Raw genomic sequence first — 22,921 nt, 5'->3', positions numbered from 1 at the left:
TAATTTTGATCAAATACAACAATAATAATAAAAAATAATAATATTAATAATAAAAATAAAAATAAATAATGGATAATAATTGTTCAACAACCAATGAAATAAGGTTGGGTGTATCAACCCTTATTATTAGTAATAATATATTAAATAAAATTTCAAAACCATTATTCGATTCAATTGTTAATGAAATGGATTTCAAAACATTTTTTAGATTTGGGTCAAGTGTTTGTAAACATTTAAGATCATTATTTTTTTATTCAAATAGGTGGAGAGTTATGGACCTTAGCTTCATGGTAGAAGCACAAGATAAAGTTATCTATAGACTATGTAGTATACTTAATCAATATTTTAATAACAATAATTTCAACTTTATTGATAGAATTAGCGAGAATAATAATGAAACTAATGATAACAACCATAATGAAGATGATGAAGACAATGAAAATAATAATAATAATAATGAAATAGTTGAAAATAGTAATAATGAAACCACAGAGAATAATAATAATAATGATCATCATAATAATATAATAATAATAAAAGAAAATAAAAAGAATAAAAAAACAAGAATTTTTCATAGTTTTTATATTGAAACATTAATAATGGATAAACTATATAAAATCACTTCAAATGTATTCAAATATATAAATAATTGTGTGGCAATGTCAAATATTGAAAATTTATCAATTAATGATTGTTTAAGTATAAAATTTTTCAATGGATTCTTTGAAACACCACATCAAAGAAAGATTGTATCATTATCATTACCAACATTCATTTCAAGCGAACCTCCAAATTATTTCAAAAAGTTAGGTTCTTTAACTTCTTTAAATTTACCTGGTACTGTTGAATCCATACAATTATATAAATACTTGGAATCTTGTCCATTATTAACAAAATTAGTAAGTATATAAAGATAATCAATAATAATAATAATAATAAACTATAGGTATTAAAACCTATCTTGTAAAAAAAAAAAAAAAAAAAAAAAAAAAAAAAAAAAAAAAAAAAAGATGTTATCATATAGGTCAAAAGATTCATTATTTAATCCATCACTACTTGAAAAACTTTATAAATGTAAACAAATTACTCATTTAACATTAGTTAATATGATTATTAGAAATGATATATTCATTTCATTATTTATGTCATTAACGAATCTTCAAGTGATTAATATTTATAATAATTTTCAAATAACTGGTGGTGCAATTAATACCGCCTTAGAATCCATGCCAAATCTAAGAGAGTTATCAATTGACTTTTGTAGAAATGTTGGTAATATTAATGTACACTCTGAAACTTTAAAAACATTTCGTTCATCCTATACCTTAACTTGTCCTGAAATTAGTTTCCCAAATTTAAATGATTTATCAATAATTGATTGGAAGTAATGTATATTTTTTTTATTTTTTATAAATAATAATAATAATAATAATAATATTAATTATTAAATTATTTTTATTTATATAGTATAACAAAAGATAATTGTTTTTCAATTTTCTCAAAATTAAATAAACTTAAATTTTTAAATATCAGTAAAACAAAGATTGATGATGAAGTTTTAGAAAATGTTTTATCATTGGTTGGGGAAGGTTTAGAAACTTTAAATTTAAGTTCAAATCAAATCACTGATAAATCAATAGATATAATATTAAATCATTGTAAAACTTTATGTAAAGTTTATTTAAATGTAAGTTTATTCATCTTTTTTTTTTTTTTTTTATTATTTTTTATTTTTCTAAAAATGTATATTGGTCTAATTTAATTTTTTTTAATAATTTAATTATAAATAGAATACATTAATTTCGACAGAAAAAGCTAATGAACTTTATAAACTTAAAAATTTATATGTAATAAAAATAAATTAAGAAATTTAAAATTTAGTTTTATTTATTTAAAAATTTCTTTAAATAAAAGTTGTATGGATTTAATCCACGCACACATATAAAAAATTATCTCTAATCAACAATGTTTCAATTATTTTATCAATAATTTGATAATTCTATTAAAATTGGATTAATTGACTATTTCTGATTATCATACAATATTTCAAAAAAAAAAAAAAAAAATTATTTTTTTTAATAATCATTTTAATCAATAATCCAAAATAAAAATAAAAAGTTATTTTTTTAATAAATGAATAAAGAAAAATATTAAGGTATTTTTAATTTTTAAACAATTTAACATTGATATTTTTTTATTTTTTTATTTTTTTTACATATATACATTTTTTGATGACGAAGGAAATAAATTTCCTTGGTTGAATTAATTAATAAATTAATTAATTAGAGTTAATTAATTAAATTAACTGCAATGGCCACAACTTCCAATTACAACGCCAACGGAGGAACTATAGCCAACTGAACTTGAATAGCTTGAGTTATATGAATATCCCAAACCTGAACTTGAGTAACTTGAGCTGTATGAATAACTTGATCCACCACAAGCAGTAGCACATGCAACTGAATTAGAACTCAATGACAATGAAGCACCTCCATTTGATGAAACAACTGATTTACTAATTTTATTTGGTCTTGTAATTGAAGTGATTGCAGCTATTTATTTAGGAAAATAAAAAATAAGGAATTAGGTTTTTTTTCTTTTAATTTGTACATTTTTTTTTTTTTAGACATATTTTTGAACATACATAAAATTGTCATTTTTTTAATTTTAGGATTTCTTTTTTATTAAACAAATAATTTATTTTTTTATTTAATGATGAAAAATAATTTTTTAATTCCAATTTATACTTTTTTTTCTTTCTCCAAAAAAAAAAAAAACAAATAATTTTGAATTTAATAATATAATTATAATTTATTTATATTTATTTATATTTATTAAATATATATGATTAACGGTGTTGATAATGTTTTAATTTACCAATATATGTGGGAAAATTAATTTTAGAATACAATTTTTTTTACACAAGCAATAATTGCCACCACCAATTTCTGGCTTTTTTTTTTTTTTTTTTTTTTTTAATTTAACACCAATAAACAATTTAATTTTAACTGTGACATAATAAAAAACAGTAAAGCAGTTCACCACAACAGTTATTAATAGTAGTTTTTTAATTAAAAAAAGCTATTATTAGTAGATTCCAAAATAATATATTGGTTTATTATTATTATTACTATTATTACTATCATTATTTTTATATTTATTTTTATTATTATTATTTTTATTATTATTATTATTATTATTATTATTATTATTATTATTATTATTATTATTATTATTATTATTATTATTATTATTATTATTATTATTATTATTATTATTATTATTATTACTATTATCATTATTATTATTATTATTGTTATTATTATTATTTTTATTATTTTTATATTATTTTTTTATACTTGTAATAACTACCAAAACTTATCTAGATATGCCGTATTTGGGAAAAAAAATAAAATAAGAAAACAAAAATAATAAAAATAAAAATAATAATATTTATTTATTTTTTTTATTTGTCAAAAAAAAAAAAAAAAAAAAAAAAAAAAAAAGTTTTTGGTACTACATTGTGGCTATAATTATTATTATTAATATTATTATTATTTTTTAGATTGTTTTTTAATATTTAATAATTGAATATGATTTTTATCTAACCAATCAACTGTATAAGGTTTATTTGTACCTTTATCAGGAATATCAGAAACTCTTAATGAAATTTCGGATTGACAATCACTTCTGAGTTGATCAGTGATTTGATAAATTTTTGATTTTATTTGGTCTAATGATTTTTCATTTTTTGCTAAATTCTTTACATCAGATCTAAAATCCAATAATTTCTCCAATAAGAATTGATTTGATTCGTCAGTTTTATTATGATCGCTAATTTCACTGTTAACTTCTAAACCAAATATATTTAATATTGACTCTACGTAATCTTGAACATTGAATAATAAATCTGTATCGATTGAATTCATTGATTCATTTGTTTGTTTCATTAATAACTCCAATCTCTTTATAACTGATGGTGTATTGAAATCATCCTTTAAATCTTTTTCAATTAAATATTTTGTTTCACTTAATTGATTTAATAATTCAATTGAATGATTAAATGTTTTTTTAACTTTATTTACACTTGTTTGTTCTAATTTTAATTTTGACTAAATTAAATAAAATAAAATAAATAAAAAAATAAAAAAACAAAAAAAAAAGTATTAGTAGGGGAGGGGAAAATAGGTAAAATAAATTATTAATTAAAAAAAACTTACTCTAACAATTTTAAACCAATTTAAAAATTTAATTTCTTTACTAATACATAATTGTAAAGTTTCATCAGAAAAAGAGAGTGGATCATTATATTTATGAATTAAACAAATCCAACGAAGTGAATTTGCAGAATAACGTGATAAGAAATCACGAATTGTTATAACATTACCGAGTGATTTTGACATTTTTTCATTATTTAAAATTAAATGACCAATGTGAAAGAAATAATTTGCCCATTGAGTTGATTCAGCATCACCACTGCCATGAGAATGACTATGGCCTTCACATTGGGCTATTTCATTTTGGTGATGTGGAAACTCTAAATCCACACCACCAGAATGGACATCTAAATGATCTTTAAAAATTGAATCAATCATTGCAGAGCATTCTATATGCCAACCTGGTCTTCCTTTACCAAATGGTGAATCCCAACAAACAGGATTACCAGTACCATCGATATCAATATTTTCATTATATGCTTTCCATAATACAAAATCCTGACTTGATTTTTTATCCTTTTCCAACAATGTATCATCCGACTTAATTTGTTGATTTGCTGCTCTTAAACTACAATATCTATCAATACCAAATTTATTTACATCAAATATTACCGATTTAGTTGATTCATATGTTAATTGATTCTCTTTAATCTTTTCAATATATTTAATAATTTCATCAATATGTTCTGATACTCTAGTTGTAAACATTGGTGGTTTAATCTTTTTTATAAAAAGAAATTATAAAATTTTATAATTAATTAATTAATTTGTTTTTTTTTTTTTTTTATTTTTGATTATAATTATTATTATTATTATTATTATCCAGACTTACATTTAATGATTTTAAATCTTCAAAGAATTCTTGTTCAAACTTTTTTGAAAGTTCAGAAGCAGATATTAATTCTTGTTTTGATTTATTTATAATTTTATCATCAATATCAGTTAAACCCATTACATGAATAATATTAAATCTGAAATAGTTTATTAAAATTCTTTGAATGATATCAACTGTCATATAATTTCTTGCATGACCAATATGTGAACTACTATAAACTGTTGGTCCACATGTATACCAACTGATTGGACGTTGATTCTTTTCACTACAATTTGATATTAAAAATGGTACATTTCCATTTTTAAATAAACTATTTTTTACCATAATACCAGTATCATATGAATTCTCTAAACTTGGTTTTTTCCATTCTCTTATTGTTGAACCATTATTTGATGAATTTATTGTTGTTGTATATAATCTAAATAATATTATTTTATTTTTATTTATTGCATTTCTTGAAATTAATTTTAACATTTTAATTTTTGAAAAAAAAAAAAAAAAAAAAAAATAAAAAAAAAAAAATGAAAAACTAGTGATCCTTTTATACTTCGAACTTTTATTTTTTTTTTTTTTATTTTTTTTTTTTATTTTTTTTATTTTTTTTTTTTTTAAAACAAAATTTTTTTTTTTTTTTTTTTTTTTTGATTTTTTTCAATTTATTATTTATTTTTTTTTTTTTTTTTTGTCATTGTTGTGTTTTATTGTGATTTAATTACACATATATTTGCAATAATGTTATCAAGATTTGTAAGAACAGGTTTAAATTCACAAAATAAACATCAAATTGGTGGTATTCAATTTGGAGTTAGATCATTTCAAACTTCAAAACCAACTCTTGCAAGATGGGAAAAAGAAGTGAGTATTTATAAAATACATATATATTTTTTATATTTTTATTTTTGATGATCACTTAAAATCACTGAAAATCAATGAAATAAAAAATAAAAACAAATAAAAAAATTGTGTAATATATACGCTTTATATAATAATATTTACCAGGATATTAATAATATTGAATAAAAAAAAAAAAAAAATTATATATATAATTAAATTTTTTAGCAAGATAAACCACCAACATTTAAAAAAGTAGTTGATGATGCAGCAACAGCATTCTTTATGACAGAAATTATGTGGGGTTTATATATTACAATGGGATACTTTTTTAGAAAGAAATGTACAATAAATTATCCTTTCGAAAAGGGTCCATTATCACCACGTTTCCGTGGTGAACATGCTTTAAGAAGATATCCAACTGGTGAAGAAAGATGTATTGCATGTAAACTTTGTGAAGCAATTTGTCCAGCTCAAGCAATTACAATTGAAGCAGAACCAAGACAAGATGGTTCAAGAAGAACAACTCGTTACGATATCGATATGACTAAATGTATTTATTGTGGTTTCTGTCAAGAAGCTTGTCCAGTAGATGCAATTGTTGAAGGTCCAAACTTTGAATTCACCACCGAAACTAGATTAGAACTTTTATATAATAAAGAGAAATTACTTGCAAATGGTGATAGATGGGAAACTGAAATCGCTTCAAATATTGCTGCTGATTATCTTTATCGTTAAAAAACAATTAAATAATTAAATAATTAAATAATAATTATAAATGGTAATAATAAATAAATAAATAAATAATAAAATAATAAAATAAAAAAAAAAAAAATATATATAAAAAAATTATAAAAATTATAAAAAAAAAAACAATTATTTAAAATATTTCTTTATTTAATAATTAATTGATGGTGGATTAAAGTATGGATAAATACTATTATTTAAACATTGATTAATAAAATTATTATTATTTATATTTAAACCAATTGAAACTATAGTTTTATTATTTTTAATTGTTGATATTAGTTCCTCCAAACCAGTTGTGAATTGATGTGTTGGTGTATTAATTTCAATATGTTGAATTATTTTATTTGATTTTAAAATTTCAATTAAAAGTTTTAAATAATTTTTATCACAATCATTAATTTCATTAATATTTGAAAATGTATTTCTAAAAGCAGAAGAAAACTTGTTTTTTAAAGAGGTGGTGGTGGTGGCGGTAGTGGTTTTACTATTATCATCCCTATCTTTAATTGACATTAGTGAAATTCCAAATGAAATTAATTTACAAATTGTATCATTTGATAATAAAGTATGACTAATATCAGTTGGCTTAAAATCAGATAAACCTGAAATATAGAATGATTTAACCTTTGATTTTGAATTATTATTAAATGATGATAATGTTGTTATAATTGTTTCTTTTGAAATCCAAAAATTTCTTAAATTAATCTCTTCTAATTGATTCTCTTCAATTTCAATTTCATTTTGTTGTTGTTGTTGTTGTTGTTGTTGTTGTTGTTTATCACAAATAAAAGATAATAATTTTGAAATTGAACAATTAATTGGATTTTGTTTTAATTTATCTAAATCTGAAATAGTATTTTGAATTTTTAAAATTTTTAAAGATTGATTTTGATTTTTTAAAATTTCAATTATAATATCAATCATTTCTGTATCATTATTTAATTTATCGTTTAAATTTGATGAATAGAATCTTATAAATTTAAGATTTAAAGTTGTTAATTTAAATGAAACTTTTGAGAAAATAAATTTACAAAAACTTGTGTCTGGTAATATTAATGATAGATATTGAATTGATGATTGATTATAACCAATACTACTACCACTACCACTGTTGTTATTGTTATTGGAGTTTGAATTTTTTGAAAGTTCAATTTGACTATTAATTTTCAAAGATTTAAAATTTTCATTATTTGATGATGATAAAAGTGATATTAAATCATTTAAATCTTCATTAGAGTATGAAGTTTGATGATATGATTCTAATTTACAAGAATTATTTGAATTTGAAAAAATTGATTTCAAAGTTTCACAAATTGATTTTGATCCAATTAATGGTAAACATTGTGAAGTTTCAAAGAATTTTAAATTATTTGAAGTTGATGCAAGTAATTTTGAAATTTGTTCACTATCAATTCTAATACCATATAATTGAAATGTTTCAACTTTTTTGGTTAATTCTGAACATAAACCATCAACTCTCTTTAAATTTGATTTCAATTTTAAAGTATTTAATTTATAAAAACCACCCAATTTAATGAAATTATCAAAAATTGTTAAATCAAAATCAGTGGTGGCATTTGTAGTGTTGGTAGTGGTAGTGGTGAAATCTAATATTAAAGTTTTCAATTGATTTGTCCAATCAAAATTATAATAATTATTATTATTATTATTATTTGTAATTTCATTAATTGATGTTAAATTAACACAATTTGAATCATTATGTAATTTATTTAATAATTCTAATTGATCATTTGTAGCATTAATTTGTGAATTGAATTGATTAATTGGGAATAAATGATTTAAATAAATTTTCCAATTTGGATAATCTCCTAAATTTAGTTGTAAACTTTGTAAATTTTTAAAACACCATGGTTTAATATTGAATTGGTTACTATTACTTATATCAGTTGCATTGAAATTTGGTTTTAATGTAATCGATGATATCGAATCACTGAATTCATTTAATAATCTAGATTTATGATTAGCATTTGTAACACTACCTAATTTAATGAATATTGATTTTGAATTAATCATTCTTTTAATTCCTTTATTCAATAATTCACTTTCATTTAGTAGATAGTATTGTGGTAATTTCAATCCAATTGGTATTATTGTATTATACCATTCCTTTGAAACCATTGATAAATCACGTACTATCCCAATAAAAACTAATGAAAACATTTCATTTGACGATGAATCTCCAAATTTACCACCACTAACCCAAAATGATGTTAAATAATTTATAATTTTTATAATTATGGTTTGATTTTTAATTATTACAATTTTATTCATTGTTATTAAATGATATTTTTTCAAAAAAAAAAAAAAAAAAAAAAAAAAAAAAAAAAAAAAAGAAAAAAAAAAAAAATCTAAAAATAATAATTAAAAAAAAAAAAAAAATGAGTGAGTGCGTTGCACACTTGAGGATTAGGTTGGGAGTTTTAGTATTTAAATGATAACCTATTTTTTTGAGAAAGACTTTATTTTTATTTTAAAATTAAATCCCATTTTTAGAGAATATTATTTTGGGATTTGCAATATTTCCTTAATCAAACATTTTGATTACAAAAGATTGGGTCATGGGTTCAAGATTTATTGAAAAATCATTTTCTCAATATATTAATAAGTCAAATGATGTTTTATTAAATATGAACCTATTTATTATTTAAATTTAAGAGCTCTTGATGGTGGTCATGGACATTGTATAGCTTGTTTTTCATTACATCTTACTTTATCAAATAACATTAAATACTCTGAAAATTTTAAAGAGTTTATTTTTTGGATTGGTTCAGTTGGCATTTTAGTAAATGATTGTTCATCATTCAAAAAAGAATTTAAAGAAAAAAGTTTTGTTAATTTGGTTAAAATAATTACTTAACAATGTGGTTCAATTCAAATTGCAATGGATCAAACTATCAACCTAACCAATGAGGCTATTGAAAAAGCAAAAATGTATTCTAATAATTTGCTATCGCAATTTCCTAACAATAGTGATTTAAAATAATATGTAAATATAACTTTAATATCAACTCAAAGGGTATTTGAATTTTATAAAACTTGTGAACTTAATAAGTAATTTAAAAAAAGAAAAAAAATTATTTAAAAAATAAAAAAAAAATTATCATTTATTAAAAAAAACACTTTTACCTTTATTTTGTAAATTAATAACGTCTATATTAACATATAATAAAAAAGTATAAAAACAACATCTCATTTTTTGATTATATTCAAAATATAATGATTTATTTTAAGAAAATACTAAATATAGTTATTTAATTAAATTTTATTTTAAATATTTAAAGAAACATGAGTATCATCTGGTTTACTACCGGCTTCACATGCATGAATTGTACCAATTGAAATTATGGTATTACAAGTTCTAGCTTGTAAAACAGTATGGACAGTAAAATTAAAATAATAATTACAATTTAATTCTAATTGCATTGACATTAAACCATTACCTGGACAAACATTTACACCAACATTTCTATAATAAAATAAATTTGTAACTTCTGTATAAACTTGAACTGAATTTGTATTACTATCAAATAAACTAATTGCATATGTTACATTTGGTGATGAGAATATACCACATGATTCAATTTCAACATCTGTATTTAATAATTTTTGACAATATTTATTTGGTGAACAAATTCCATAATGATACTAAAAATAAAAATTAAAAAAAAAAATAAAAATAAAGTTAAAAAACAAAGTTTTCCATACAATTTTAAATAAAAAAATAAATTAATAATTATGTATTTATAATTTAACTACATACTTCAGTACCGCTTGGTGCATCAAAATAAGAGTAACCCCTATAAAATAAATAAAAAAATAAAAATAAAAAATAAAAAAAAATGGTTAGTTTGGGTGGAAGATTTAAATTAATTTATATTATAATAAGTACCCTTGGATTGGAGTCAAATCAATAGTCTTTCCATCATCATCAACAAATACACATTTTTGAGTTGGTTCAGATGAATTTAAATCATCATCAGTGGTTGGTTGATAATTGATACATAATGAGCATGTAACAAATAATGATACGAATAATATTAATATTAATTTATATGATTCTTTAAGCATAGTAGTCATTTTTTTTCGTGTAACGTGTTTTGGTTTGAAAATAAAATAAAAAAATAAAAAAAAAAAACCATGTTAATTTTATATAAAAAAAAAAAAACTATAAAAATATCGTTAGATATTTATTTTTTGAAAAAAATTAAAAATTAAAATAATAGTTTTTTTTTTAAGTTTTGTTGGGACTCAAAAAAATAAAGTTAACTTCATTGAATAGGCAATATCAACAATGTATATCTATTTCTAGGAAAAATAAAATAAAAAATATTAATGACATCATATGTCTCATTTATTTAAAAAATAAAATAAAAATCTTTTTTTTATTTATTTTTTTTAATTCAAATGAAAAAATTTTTTTTTTTTTTTAAGGCGGAAAATAAAAAAGTAAAAGAAAAAAAAATCTAAAAATAGTAATCAAAAAAAAAAAAAATATCTGAAAAAAAAAAAAAAGAGAGTGAGACCTACCCGAGGATTGGGTTGGGAATTTTTGTATTTAAATGTTATCACCTATTTGAGTTAAGTTTTGTTTTATTCTTTATTTTATTTTTTATTTTATTTATTTTACCATATTTCCTTATTCAAACATAATTTTAGGTTTTGAGAAAAAAAAAAAAAAAGTTGTTGATTTGTTTTTTTTTTTAATTATTTATTATTATTATTATTGTTTTTATTTTCTTTTTTAAAATTAAATTGATTGGCTTAACCAAGATTGATGATATTTAAAGTCTGTTAAATTTAAAGATTCAATCATTAATTTCCATTTTTTAATGAATGATTCTGAATTTTGTTGTTGTAGTAGTTGTTGTTGATTTTTAATTGTAAAATCTTTAACAGGTGAATTTAAAATTAATTCTTGAATTGCTTCTTTTAAAGAGATTTTATTATGTTGAATATTTCCTTCCCTATAATCTTGTGATAATAATAATTTATTAAATTTTCTAATATCTTTTGGAGGATTCCTTCTTAATAAATCAATATAATCATGTTTATATATATTATTATATGGATCAATATATTCATATGATAATGCCATATAATAATAATAAGTAACTGGTTTTATTTTCTTTAATAAATCATAATGTGTAATTAATTTTTTTTCACTATTACTATTATCATTATTATCACTGTTATTATTATTATTATTTAAAGATCTTTTTAAAATTTTTTGAATTTTTTTAAATCTATCTAACATTTCTTTTATTAAACCTTCATCAAAATTTAAAAATAATTGATTTAATATACCAATATTATTATTATTTATAATATGATTATTATTATTATTATTTTTATTATTATTATTATTATTTTTATTATTATTATTATTATTATTATTATTATTGTTATTTATAGAAGATAAATCAGTTATTATTTTCATTGATTCAGTATACATTTTTTGATATATTGATTGTTGTTTATTATATAATGAAACTAACCAATTCATTATGAAAATATTTGGATTTTGTGAGAGAATAAAATTTACAATTGATTGATGAATTGGTTTTGACATTAAATTTGAAAGAGTATATAAAATATTTGAAGTTCTAATTTGAATATTAATTTGTTTACATTCTTTATTTGTCATTGTAAATAATTCATCCCTTTCAATTGAATGAAAATTATTATCATCATTATTATTATTACTACAAACTCTAATTGTAAAATCTGAACAATTAATTTCATAATCATTTTGGAAAAATAATAAACTACTTATAAAATGTGCACTATAACTTTCAATATCAATTTTATCAATAATTTCAGGTTTATGAAAAATTAATTTTTTAATATTTTGAAAATTCTCTTGTTTCTCTTTTGATTTTTTAATTGTAAATAATGATAATATTTCATTTTTTTTATTTAAATTATTATTATTATTATTTGAATTATTTTTATTATTATTATTATTATTATTATTATTATTATTATTATTATTTGGATTTAATAAATTAAAACCAATTATTAATTGAGTTGGAGATATTAATTCATTTTTATTTGGAAATAAATTATTATAAAATTGGTAAGTCGCATTTTGATGAGCCGGTTTTAATGAATATTCTGAATTTTCAAATTTACAATTATAATAATATTGATTTTTTTTATTTTCTAGATTTGAGTTATCACTATTTCCAATAAATGAAAAATAATTTATATTTTCTTTTATTGTAGATAATTTATTTAAATTTGAAATTGAAAGTTCTCTATATTTTAAATCTTCAAATAATAATAAAGAATTTGATACAATATCACAAAATATATCACCATTTTTATTTTTATTATTATTATTATTTTCATTTCTTGTAAAAATTCTTTTAATTAATTCTTTTTCAAAATTATAATAACCATCTAATAAATTATTAAATATATGAATCAAATCAATATTATTTAAGAAATGGGTTGCAACTTTTTCAATATAATCAATATGATCATTTAAATCATTAAATAAGTCAACATTTTTTTCAATCTCTTCAACTGAAATATTAAAATATTCTTGTTTTATTAATCTATATGGTGATTTTATATTTAATATAATATTATTTAATTGAACTCTCTGTAATTCTGTTAAATTATTATTATTATAATATTTGTAGTTTATTAATTTTAATATATTTTTTAAATAAAATGAATTTTCTTTTATGCAAAGTTCATTTATTATTTCTTTTTCTATTTTTATTTTATTATTATTATTGTTCATTATTTTATTTTATATGAGTGATTAATAATTATTATATTTTTTATATTTATTTGTTAATGTCAATAAAATAAAAAAAAAAAAAAAAAAACAAAATAAAATAAAAAAAATAAAAAAATAAAAAAATAAAAAAATAAACAAAACAAAACAAAAAAAAAAATAAAATAAAAATAATTTCAGAGAAAAAAAAAAATGTTCACTGGTTTTTTTCAGATAATTATCTGAAGGGGTTTAAAATAATTTTTATTATTGAAAAAAATTGATTAATGATTTAAATAAAACATACATTCATATATTCGTTTGTTTATTAATAAAATTATACTCTCACCATCATTAACTATTAAACTTGTAAAAAAAGAAAAATAAAAAAAAAAAAATCATACATATTTAAATTTATTTGTTGATTATTATTATTATTAATTTTTTTTTTTTTTTTACAAGTTTAATAATAATTAAAAAATCTAAAAATAATAAAAAACAAATATTTCCAAAAAAGGTTAAAAAACTATTTTAATAAAGTCTATTTTTATTTTTATAATATTATTTTTTTTTATTTTATTTTATTTTTATTTTTATTTTTTTTACCATTAAATTGTTTTGGTACTTTTTATTACAGATTGGAAAATTATATCTTAATTTAATTTTTTTTTTTTTTTTGATGGTTTTTTTTTTTTTTCTTACAATTGATTCATTGATCATTAAATTTTTGTTGGTTGGTTTTTTTTTTTTTTTTTTTTTTTTTTTTTTAATTACGTTTGATTATACAATATTATTAATAATAATAACTACTGCTTTCAGATGAATAATTGTAGTATGAATAGGTTGAAGATCCAGCGAGAGCAACTGAAAGAACAATGATAGCAACAATTACACCAATAACAAAGAGAACAACTGATAAAATACCTAAACCTCTGGCAACTGGTTCTTTAGATCTGAAATATAAACAACCAGCTAACCATACACAAGAAACAAAGAACTAAAATTTTTTAAAAAAAAAAAAAAAATTAAAAAATTAATATCTAAAAAATATCTTTTTTTTTTTTTTTTTTTTGTTTTTTTCGTTTTTTATTCCTGTTTTTTTTTTTTTTTTTTTTTTTTTCCATTATTTTAAAAAAAAAAATACTTACACCTAAAATGAAAATGATGATAGCACCAGTAGTATCTTTAGATGTGTGAGATTTTTGTGAATGACATTTTTCAACAATGATTGGGGTTGGTTGATATTGTGGTGCAATTTGGTATTGTGGAGCTGGTGCATAAACGTAACCTGGTGGTGGTGCAGCATATGTTTGTGATTGTTGTTGTTGTGGGATTTGTTGTTGATAAGCAAATTGTTGTTGTTGTTGTTGAATTGGTGGGTAATAGAATTGTTGTGGTTGTAAATTATTATATTGTACAGCTTGAATTGGTTGTACTTGTGGTTGTGGTGCTGCTGCTTGTACTAATGGAGTTTTTTCATTTTCATTGTTATTGTTATTATCAAATGCCATTTTTATTTATTTTTTTATTTTTTTATTTTTTTTATTTTTTTTATTTTTTTTATTTTTTTCCAATTATTTATTACGTGTTAAAAAAAAAATAATATTTAATATTAAAAGTTTGGGAATTATAAAATAAAAAAAATAAAAAAAAAAAAAAATAAAAAAATTTAAAAAAAAAAAAAAAAAAAATTTTTTAAAAAAAAAAATAAATAAAAAAAATAAATTTAAAATTAAAATAATTAAAATAAAATAAAATTTTTTATAGCGAAAAATCAGGTTTTGTTGATGTGTTTTTTTTTAGGGTTCCAAAAGCATACAAAAAAAAAAAAAACAATTTGAAAATTCCAAGTGAAAAAATATTTTCTTTTTTTTTTGAGTATTGGCATCACTCGAAAAAAAAAAAAAAAAAAAATTTACCTAAATTATTATTATTATTATTATTATAATTATTAAATAAACAAGTGAAACAAATAATTTTGGTAAAATCTTTTTTTTTGTTTTTTTTTTTTTTTTTTTGATTAAATTAATTTAAAAAAATACCTAAATTATTTGTTTAACTTGTTTATTTAATAATAGTAATAATTATAATAATTTCAAGTAAATCTTATTTTTTGATTGAATTTATTTAATATAAAATAAATAATTTATTTATTTTTTACTAGTTTGTTTATTTTATTTTATTTTTAATTTTTTTTATTTCTATTTTTAGAATTTTTAAAAATTAATTTTTTAATTCAGGATTAATTATTTTTAAATCTAGTAAATGTTTAGTCATAGTTTTAAGAGTTTCATCAAATGGTATGAATTGTCCAAAATTTAATTTATCCAATTTAGTTGATTTCAAGTTGAAAATGAATGGTTCAGGATCTTCATTATTCAAAGTATTTGTATTAAATTTAAATTGTGGAAATAATTGAACTATTGAATCGGATATACTTTTAAATGTTACAACTTTAGCACTAACTAATAATCTTTGATCATTGGCATCATCATTTTCCAAAGCGATTAAATGCGATCTTGAAACATCTCTAACGTCAACAACACCAATCGCAACATTTCTTGGTTTTTCAGCTAATGTTAAATGTCTGACGATTGTAGCAACACTTGCATTCACTAATGGTGATAAAGCCGCTCCTAAGATATAGGATGGGTTAATAACGACCAATTTAAAATGATTTGTGGATGGATTTTCATTATTTTCTTTAATATATTCCCATGCTTTTTTCTCAGCAGCTACTTTACTATATGGATATGGTTGGTTAATTGGATCTTGCACATTACTCCAATCATCATCATTAATTTCAGGTTTCTTTGTTCCAATATCATACACTGCCAAACCTGATGAAGTTACAATTACTTTCTTAATAGTTGATATTTTTGAAGCAGCTTTCAATACACCAAGTGTACCATTAATTGCTGGATTAATAATTTCACCCCAAGGATCTGGGGATGAATATTTAAATGGTGATGCTGTATGAATTACATAATTAACATTTTTTAATTCTTTTTCATAATCAATCTTTTTTTTTTTTTTTTTTTAAAAAAAATAAATAAATAAAAATTAGTTAATTTATTATTATTATTTTTATAATTATTTTTTAATAATATATAATTACAGTTTCAAGATCACCACCAGTAAAGGTTAATTTTGAGCCAGTTGGATCAAAACTTTTTAAAGTTTTTAATTTTTCTTGATTATATGGATCACGAACAAATGCTAAAACTCTGTAATTTTGTTCTAATAAGTCTCTAACGATGTATGCACCAAGGAAACCTGTAGCACCAGTTACTGCTACTAAATTATCATTATTTTCAACAATACTCATTTTTTTTTTTTTTTTTTTTTTAATATATTTATATATTTAATTAATTATTTATTTATTGGTTTTCTTTTTATTTTTATTTTTAAATTGAAAAATTCTCTTTAAATACTTTTTTTTTTTTTTTTTTTTTTTTTTTTTTTTTAAATAATTTTTTTAATTTTGATTTTGTGATAGAATGATTACGAAATTAATTACTCTTACAATTGCATAAAAAAACCACTGAAACTCCCAAAATGAAAATAAAAATGAAAATATATTAAAAAATAAAAAAATAGATTCGCGAATGCTTAAACAAAAAGTCTAAAAATCGGTTAGGAGTTTATTTTTATTTTTTCCATTTTTTTTTTTTTTTTTTTTTAATTTATGATATATAATTTAAAATTTATTAAAGAATCAGTCAACTTCGTCACAATTATTTGTATAACTTTTCTCAGAATTTGTTTCGTTATTATTATTATTATTATTATTATTATTATTATTATTATTATTATTATTATTATTATTATTATTTTCATCTGGTAATGAAATTGGTTCAAAAGGAGTATTTATATTGTTGTTATTATTATTATTATTATCATTAGTTTTTTCATTATTAGTACTTTTCTCAGGATTAACTTCACTATTATTCGTGAGATCATTTGAAATATTATTATTATTATTATTACTATTATTATTATTATTATTATTATTATTATTATTATTATTATTATTATTATTATTATTATTATTATTATTATTATTATTATTATTATTATTATTATTATTATTATTGTTATTATTATTATTATTATTAGTATTATTATTTATCGGTTCTGGTGATTGGGGTGATTGAAGTGATTGTTGAGGTTGAGGTTGAGGTTGAGGTTGTGATTGAGGTGGTTGATGTGGTTGTTGATATTGATTTAAATTTGGTGGTGGATTTTTAAAAGAAGGTGGAGAATAAAGATTTGGTGATTGAGATATTTGAAAAGTTGATAAATCAGAATCATGATTTTCAATTCTAGGTTTAAAAGAACGATTTGATAACATTGAAACCTTTTTAAAGAAAGATATTTTAAAAGTACAATTTCTAACTTCAATTGGTTCAGGTTCACCATCGACTTGAAAAGCAGTTTCAATTTCATTACTTTTATCCTTTAAAATGATTGAAGGCATTGATACTTGAATACGAATTTCATCAGCTTGACCCATTTTAATTGGAGAACTAATTGAACTTAAACAACTACCTAAATGGGGTAAACTAGTGACACCAACAATCTCCAAAGTTTGATCATCGATAAACTGATTACCAGTGCCATCACTATGAGTTTGGTTATCTTTTCTATTGGCACCCCATAAGTCCACACCACCAGCATAACTACCTAAATTGAGGATGATAATACCCTCAATGGATCTATCGACTCTAATTTCCCGAGTTCCCACATTAATTTTAACGATTCTAGCTAGACTAACGAAATTCTTTGTAACAAATTCCTCAAGACCAATCTTTGTATACCAAAGTTTATTAACTGTACGACCTGTGAAAAGTTGAGGATTTGCATTCCTTGCTAAATGAAAACCCAATGCCACCATTGCATCCAACCCAATGCTAAAGTAGTTATTCATTTCGATGACTCTACGATCTTCGGGTTTATCGTCATCCCACATTTCAATACTCCAAGTATCCATTTGAATTGTTTTAGCTTCATTTATACTCTTTAAGATTTCAATTAGCTTTTCACCATCATATCCAATACCCCAACCTAACGAACGTGCCAAATCATTACCAGTACCCAATGGTATAATACCAATGGGTATAGTTGATGGAACCAAATGTTTTGTCATTTGTTTAAATAACCAACCAACTGTACCATCACCACCACAAACTAAAATTCTAAATCTATTGGTTTGTTCTGGATGTTTTGCTAAATATCTATTAATCATTTGTAAGGTTGAATCTGGTCCACCACATTTAATTAAATCTATAATTTGTAAAGGATTCAATAATGATGATAACTTTCTAATTAATGTACTACCAAATTGACCACCACTCTTTGAATTTACAAATACAAATAAAACTTTTTCTGGCATATTTGAATTTTCAATTAATTCCCATTCAATAATTTCATTATTATTATTATTATTATTAATATTTAATCTTGGTGAAGATGGTGATGATGATAATTGTGGTTGTTGTTCTTCAATTATTAACTTTTCAATTTTATTTGTAGTAGTTGCTGTTGTTGATAATAATCTAATTGAAGAAGGTGGTAAAATCATATCAGATAATGAACCAAAATCACAAATTGGATTATGTTTATCAAAACATGAACTATGTAAATATTTATGACACCATAAACATTTATAATGAGCTAAAGAGAATGATTTTTCACATGGTTCCATACAATGTATACACTTTTTACTCTTTTTTAAATTACCTTCAACCCAATGATGTCTAACATTACCACCATCATTGATCGTATTGATTGGTGATGAATAGGGTATAATACAATTTAATGGTACCTTTGTTTGACAATGTCCATGTGCAATATATCTACATTCACTACACATCACTGGTTCACCAGAGATTGTAAATGTTGTCTCCCTACAATAATTACAAAATTTTGTAATTGATTTTGATGTTTTATGAAATTTATGTTGTCTATTACTACAAAATTCATTACCACTATTATTATTATATGATGATAAAATTGGTGATGAAAATGGTGATGTTGTTGGTGTTTTATCTTTATTTTTAATATCTATATTATTTGTTGTTGTTGTTGTTGATGCTGCTGTATTTGTTGATGTTTCTGTAGTGGTTGTAGTTGTAGTTGATGATGATGCTGCTGCTGCTGTTATTGTTGCTGGTTTTTCATTTGGTTTACTATTATTTTTATTATTATTACAGTGTAATGTGACTAAATTTGTACAATGGGAATGTGCGCTAAAGTTGCAATCGGAGCATTGAAATCCTTGTGTGCAAATACCCCATAACATACTACCACAGTGATCACAAAATGTCTAAAATTATATTTGAATTTTATTGAGTGTGTTAGAAAGTTTTTTTAAAAAAATAAAATATTTAATTTAAATTTCTTTTATATTTACAATTGATGTAAATGATTTTATTTTCCAATTATGCGATATATTTAATTGATTCATTTTTTATTTATTACCATATAGAAAAAGTAATAATAATAAATAAATAATAAATAATTATAAAAAATAAGTTTTTTTATTTTTTTTATTTATTTAAATGTGATTAAACAAAAAAAAAAAAAAAAAAAAAAAAAAAAAATTTTTTTGTTCCTTCCTTCTTTTAAAAATTTAATATGTATTGTATTTTATAAATTAATTTTATGTTTGTCTGCTTGTGTTTGTGTAGGTTTATATATAAATATATATGAGTGAGTTAGTGTGTGTGTGTTTGTGTGTTTTTGTAGTTTTTTTTTTTTTTATAATGTATATGGTTATTAAATATTGAAAGTGAAAAAAAAAAAAAAAAAAATGGTTTGAAATAAATAATAAAAATGATAATTAAATAAATGTTAATTTTTTAAATTTTAACCTATAGCCTAAAAACTTTGCAAAGAATCGGGATTACACCAATACAACGCAATAAACACATAAACAATTACAACTTTGTAATAATAATTGGGTAAAAAAAAAAAAAAAAAAAATTCTTTTCAGTTTTTTTTTTTTTTTTTTTTAATTTTTTATTTTTTATTTTTTTTTTTCAAACGCAACCATTCCTTCATTTAAAAAAAAAATTTTAGGGGGTGAAATAAAAAAAAAAAAAAAAAAAAAAAAAATTTCCAACCAAAATTTTTTTGGGAGGGAAATTTAAAAAATCTAACCTATTGGGATTGGTTTTTTTTTTAATTTAAAAAATTTAATTTTTTAATTTTTAATCAGGCAATTTTATTTTTTTAAAAGAAAATTTATGGTGGTTTTCCAAAGAAATTCGGTGGCGGGCCAAAAATTTTTTTTATAAAAATAGGGTTGAAAATAATCCTTGTGTTTGGGTTTTTTTATTTCAATTTTGTGTTTTAAATAAATAAATAAATAAATAAATAAATAAATAAATAAATTAATAAATAAATAAATGAATAAATGAATAAATACATAATAAAACAAATAATAAATAATAAATAAAGAAATAAATTAATAAAATTAATAATAAACAATTAAACAATTAAATAAATAAATAAATACTTAAATAAATAAATATTTAAATAAAATAAAACAAAAAATAAATAAAGATTTATCCAAAAAAAAAAATAAATTTTTAAAAAAATAAAATTAAATAGAATTAATATCAATGATTTCAAATAATTTTTAGATTTATCTTTTTTTTTGAGTTGTGGTTTATTATTTAAAACTGTTATTGAAAAAAAAAAAAAAAAAAAAATCTTGGTGATTGATTGTGATTTAATTAGCTAATCAAATAACAACATTGAATTATAAAATAAAAAATGGTTTTTTAAAAAAAAAAAAAAAAAGTTTTAAATGTTAATTCAATTAAATTAGATGATGTATAAAAAAAAACTTTTTTTTATTTTTTTTTTTAAACAATTTTTTTTTTTTTATTGACCCAAAAGTCACCATTTGCCCTTTCATTTTTGTTTAAAAGACAAACAAAATGAAAAACCCCATTAATATCTTTTTTTTTTTTTATTTTTTTTTTTTTTTTAATTAATATTTTATGATTAAAAAAAATGGCCAATTAATTTTGGAATTTAGATTTTTTTTTTTTCGTGTCATGGTTTTTTGAATTAGCCGAACTAATTGTCATTTTTTTTTTTAAAGATTTTTTTCAAATAATCAAAACTCCTCCACAAAAGATATTTTCCTTTTTTTTTTTTTGATTTAAAATTTCTTTTTTTATTATTTAATTTTTTTTTTTTTTTTTTTTTTTCGTGTTGGGAAAAAAAAAAGTATAAAAGGGAATTAATTTGATTTGATTTTAATACTTTATTAAAAATTCTTGTTTAAACAAAATGTATATCTCAAAATTCTTATTATTATCATTGGTTTCAATGATTTCAGTTGCTTTGATTAGTGGTCATGGATATTCAATTTATCCAATGGCCCGTCAAACTTTGTATGTATTAAATAAAAAAAAAAAATAAATAAACTAGATAGTGAAATATTAAAATTGGTAATTTTTATTATATTTTAGATGTCCAAAAGGTAATATTTGGTGGCCAGCAAATGGTGATGGTATTACTGATGATGCTTGTAAAGCAGCTTTCAAACATGTATATGACAAGGGAAATAACGCACAATTCCAATTTGTTCAAATAAATGAATTCTCAATCAATATCCCAAACTATGCTCAAGGTGATAGTGCATTACAAGCCTCCGTTCCATCTGCTTTATGTTCTGCATATGCCACCAGTTCCTCAAATGATAAAAGTGGTATGTCTATTGCCGCCCCATGGACTGTTACAAACATTCCAACCACATTAGGTGCCACCCACGTTAATTTCACTTATACTTTTTGTGCTACTGCTACCCACGAGCCAAGCTATTGGGAATTCTATGTAAGCAACCCAGGTTTTAACCCAGCTACCACTGAATTAAAATGGTCAGACTTAACAAAGTTCCAAACTTTCCCAAATACCGCTAATATTCCTTTCTCACATCCAGCTTGCACTGCCACTAAAGGTTATGCTTTCAATCTCTCATTACCAACTCGTTTCTCCAATTCAGTTTTATTAGTACGTTGGCAAAGAATTGACCCAGTCGGTGAAACTTTCATCAACTGTAGTGATTTTAAATGCGTTGCTTAATAAATTTAATTTATATTTTTTAAATTTTCTCTAAAATTACAATTATTCTCTTTTTTAATATTTTTCTTATCAAACTTCATTACCCCAATTGATTTTTAAATAAAAAACCCTATTAAATAAACAAAAAAATTCTTGGTGATAGCAATATTTGGAAAACAAAAAAATATATAGTAAAAAACGGTATGCACCAAAAAAAATTATTTTCATAAAAAGTAAGCTTGCCCGAGCTGGTCTAAGGGGTTGCATTAAGGCTGCAATATCATTGATACAAGGGTTCGAATCCCTTAGCTTACAATAATTTTTGAACCTGTGTCTTAAGCCACAGGTTCAATTCTCTTTTGGAATTTGTGAAGACACACGCAAAAGCCAAAAACAATAAAATCCAAGACTTTGGTATCAAAAAGTAATCAAACATTTCCAACCTTTTTTTATTAATCT

General features: G+C 20.7%; 11 protein-coding genes and 1 non-coding gene across 12 annotated transcripts; 4 read left to right on the top strand and 8 right to left on the bottom strand.

Annotated features, from left to right (window-relative positions):
- Nucleotides 1–68: 68 nt before the first annotated feature.
- On the top strand, nt 69–1,865 carry DDB_G0277235 (leucine-rich repeat-containing protein; the record flags this gene model as incomplete). Its single annotated transcript, XM_002649126.1, has 4 exons — nt 69–899; nt 1,011–1,384; nt 1,468–1,687; nt 1,791–1,865. 4 exons carry the CDS (start codon nt 69–71, stop codon nt 1,863–1,865), a joined length of 1,500 nt encoding a protein of 499 aa, XP_002649172.1.
- A 436-nt stretch (nt 1,866–2,301) lies between these two features.
- On the bottom strand, nt 2,302–2,657 carry DDB_G0277233 (hssA/2C/7E family protein; the record flags this gene model as incomplete). Its single annotated transcript, XM_637642.1, has 2 exons — nt 2,302–2,552; nt 2,645–2,657. The coding sequence occupies 2 exons, from the start codon at nt 2,655–2,657 to the stop codon at nt 2,302–2,304; spliced, it is 264 nt and encodes an 87-aa protein (XP_642734.1).
- An 897-nt stretch (nt 2,658–3,554) lies between these two features.
- Nucleotides 3,555–5,526, bottom strand: mcysS (cysteinyl-tRNA synthetase; the record flags this gene model as incomplete). The annotated part of the gene is made up of 3 exons (XM_637641.1): nt 3,555–4,112; nt 4,221–4,937; nt 5,050–5,526. The coding sequence occupies 3 exons, from the start codon at nt 5,524–5,526 to the stop codon at nt 3,555–3,557; spliced, it is 1,752 nt and encodes a 583-aa protein (XP_642733.1).
- A 258-nt stretch (nt 5,527–5,784) lies between these two features.
- ndufs8 (NADH-ubiquinone oxidoreductase 23 kDa subunit) lies at nt 5,785–6,621 on the top strand (the record flags this gene model as incomplete). The annotated part of the gene is made up of 2 exons (XM_637640.1): nt 5,785–5,907; nt 6,112–6,621. 2 exons carry the CDS (start codon nt 5,785–5,787, stop codon nt 6,619–6,621), a joined length of 633 nt encoding a protein of 210 aa, XP_642732.1.
- Nucleotides 6,622–6,780: 159 nt separating this feature from the next.
- On the bottom strand, nt 6,781–8,925 carry DDB_G0277229 (hypothetical protein; the record flags this gene model as incomplete). Its single annotated transcript, XM_637639.1, has 1 exon — nt 6,781–8,925. One exon carries the CDS (start codon nt 8,923–8,925, stop codon nt 6,781–6,783), a length of 2,145 nt encoding a protein of 714 aa, XP_642731.1.
- A 996-nt stretch (nt 8,926–9,921) lies between these two features.
- Nucleotides 9,922–10,731, bottom strand: DDB_G0277227 (hypothetical protein; the record flags this gene model as incomplete). Its single annotated transcript, XM_637638.1, has 3 exons — nt 9,922–10,299; nt 10,415–10,451; nt 10,544–10,731. The coding sequence occupies 3 exons, from the start codon at nt 10,729–10,731 to the stop codon at nt 9,922–9,924; spliced, it is 603 nt and encodes a 200-aa protein (XP_642730.1).
- A 670-nt stretch (nt 10,732–11,401) lies between these two features.
- DDB_G0277225 (hypothetical protein) lies at nt 11,402–13,405 on the bottom strand (the record flags this gene model as incomplete). Its single annotated transcript, XM_637637.1, has 1 exon — nt 11,402–13,405. One exon carries the CDS (start codon nt 13,403–13,405, stop codon nt 11,402–11,404), a length of 2,004 nt encoding a protein of 667 aa, XP_642729.1.
- A 769-nt stretch (nt 13,406–14,174) lies between these two features.
- On the bottom strand, nt 14,175–14,892 carry DDB_G0277205 (hypothetical protein; the record flags this gene model as incomplete). Its single annotated transcript, XM_637636.1, has 2 exons — nt 14,175–14,378; nt 14,530–14,892. 2 exons carry the CDS (start codon nt 14,890–14,892, stop codon nt 14,175–14,177), a joined length of 567 nt encoding a protein of 188 aa, XP_642728.1.
- Nucleotides 14,893–15,604: 712 nt separating this feature from the next.
- DDB_G0277203 (NAD-dependent epimerase/dehydratase family protein) lies at nt 15,605–16,709 on the bottom strand (the record flags this gene model as incomplete). The annotated part of the gene is made up of 2 exons (XM_637635.1): nt 15,605–16,402; nt 16,500–16,709. 2 exons carry the CDS (start codon nt 16,707–16,709, stop codon nt 15,605–15,607), a joined length of 1,008 nt encoding a protein of 335 aa, XP_642727.1.
- A 390-nt stretch (nt 16,710–17,099) lies between these two features.
- Nucleotides 17,100–19,850, bottom strand: dgkA (diacylglycerol kinase; the record flags this gene model as incomplete). Its single annotated transcript, XM_637634.1, has 2 exons — nt 17,100–19,709; nt 19,797–19,850. The coding sequence occupies 2 exons, from the start codon at nt 19,848–19,850 to the stop codon at nt 17,100–17,102; spliced, it is 2,664 nt and encodes an 887-aa protein (XP_642726.1).
- Nucleotides 19,851–21,688: 1,838 nt separating this feature from the next.
- DDB_G0277201 (hypothetical protein) lies at nt 21,689–22,483 on the top strand (the record flags this gene model as incomplete). The annotated part of the gene is made up of 2 exons (XM_637633.1): nt 21,689–21,792; nt 21,871–22,483. The coding sequence occupies 2 exons, from the start codon at nt 21,689–21,691 to the stop codon at nt 22,481–22,483; spliced, it is 717 nt and encodes a 238-aa protein (XP_642725.1).
- Nucleotides 22,484–22,695: 212 nt separating this feature from the next.
- Nucleotides 22,696–22,777, top strand: tRNA-Leu-AAG-1. The gene has a single exon. It is a non-coding gene; the product is annotated as a tRNA-Leu (tRNA).
- Nucleotides 22,778–22,921: the final 144 nt, after the last annotated feature.

This window comes from Dictyostelium discoideum (assembly GCF_000004695.1).
Source record: "Dictyostelium discoideum AX4 chromosome 2 chromosome, whole genome shotgun sequence".
Lineage (NCBI taxonomy): Eukaryota > Evosea > Eumycetozoa > Dictyosteliales > Dictyosteliaceae > Dictyostelium > Dictyostelium discoideum.
The sequence above is the reverse complement of the archived record's forward strand: the minus strand, read 5'-3'. Positions and strand labels throughout refer to the sequence as shown.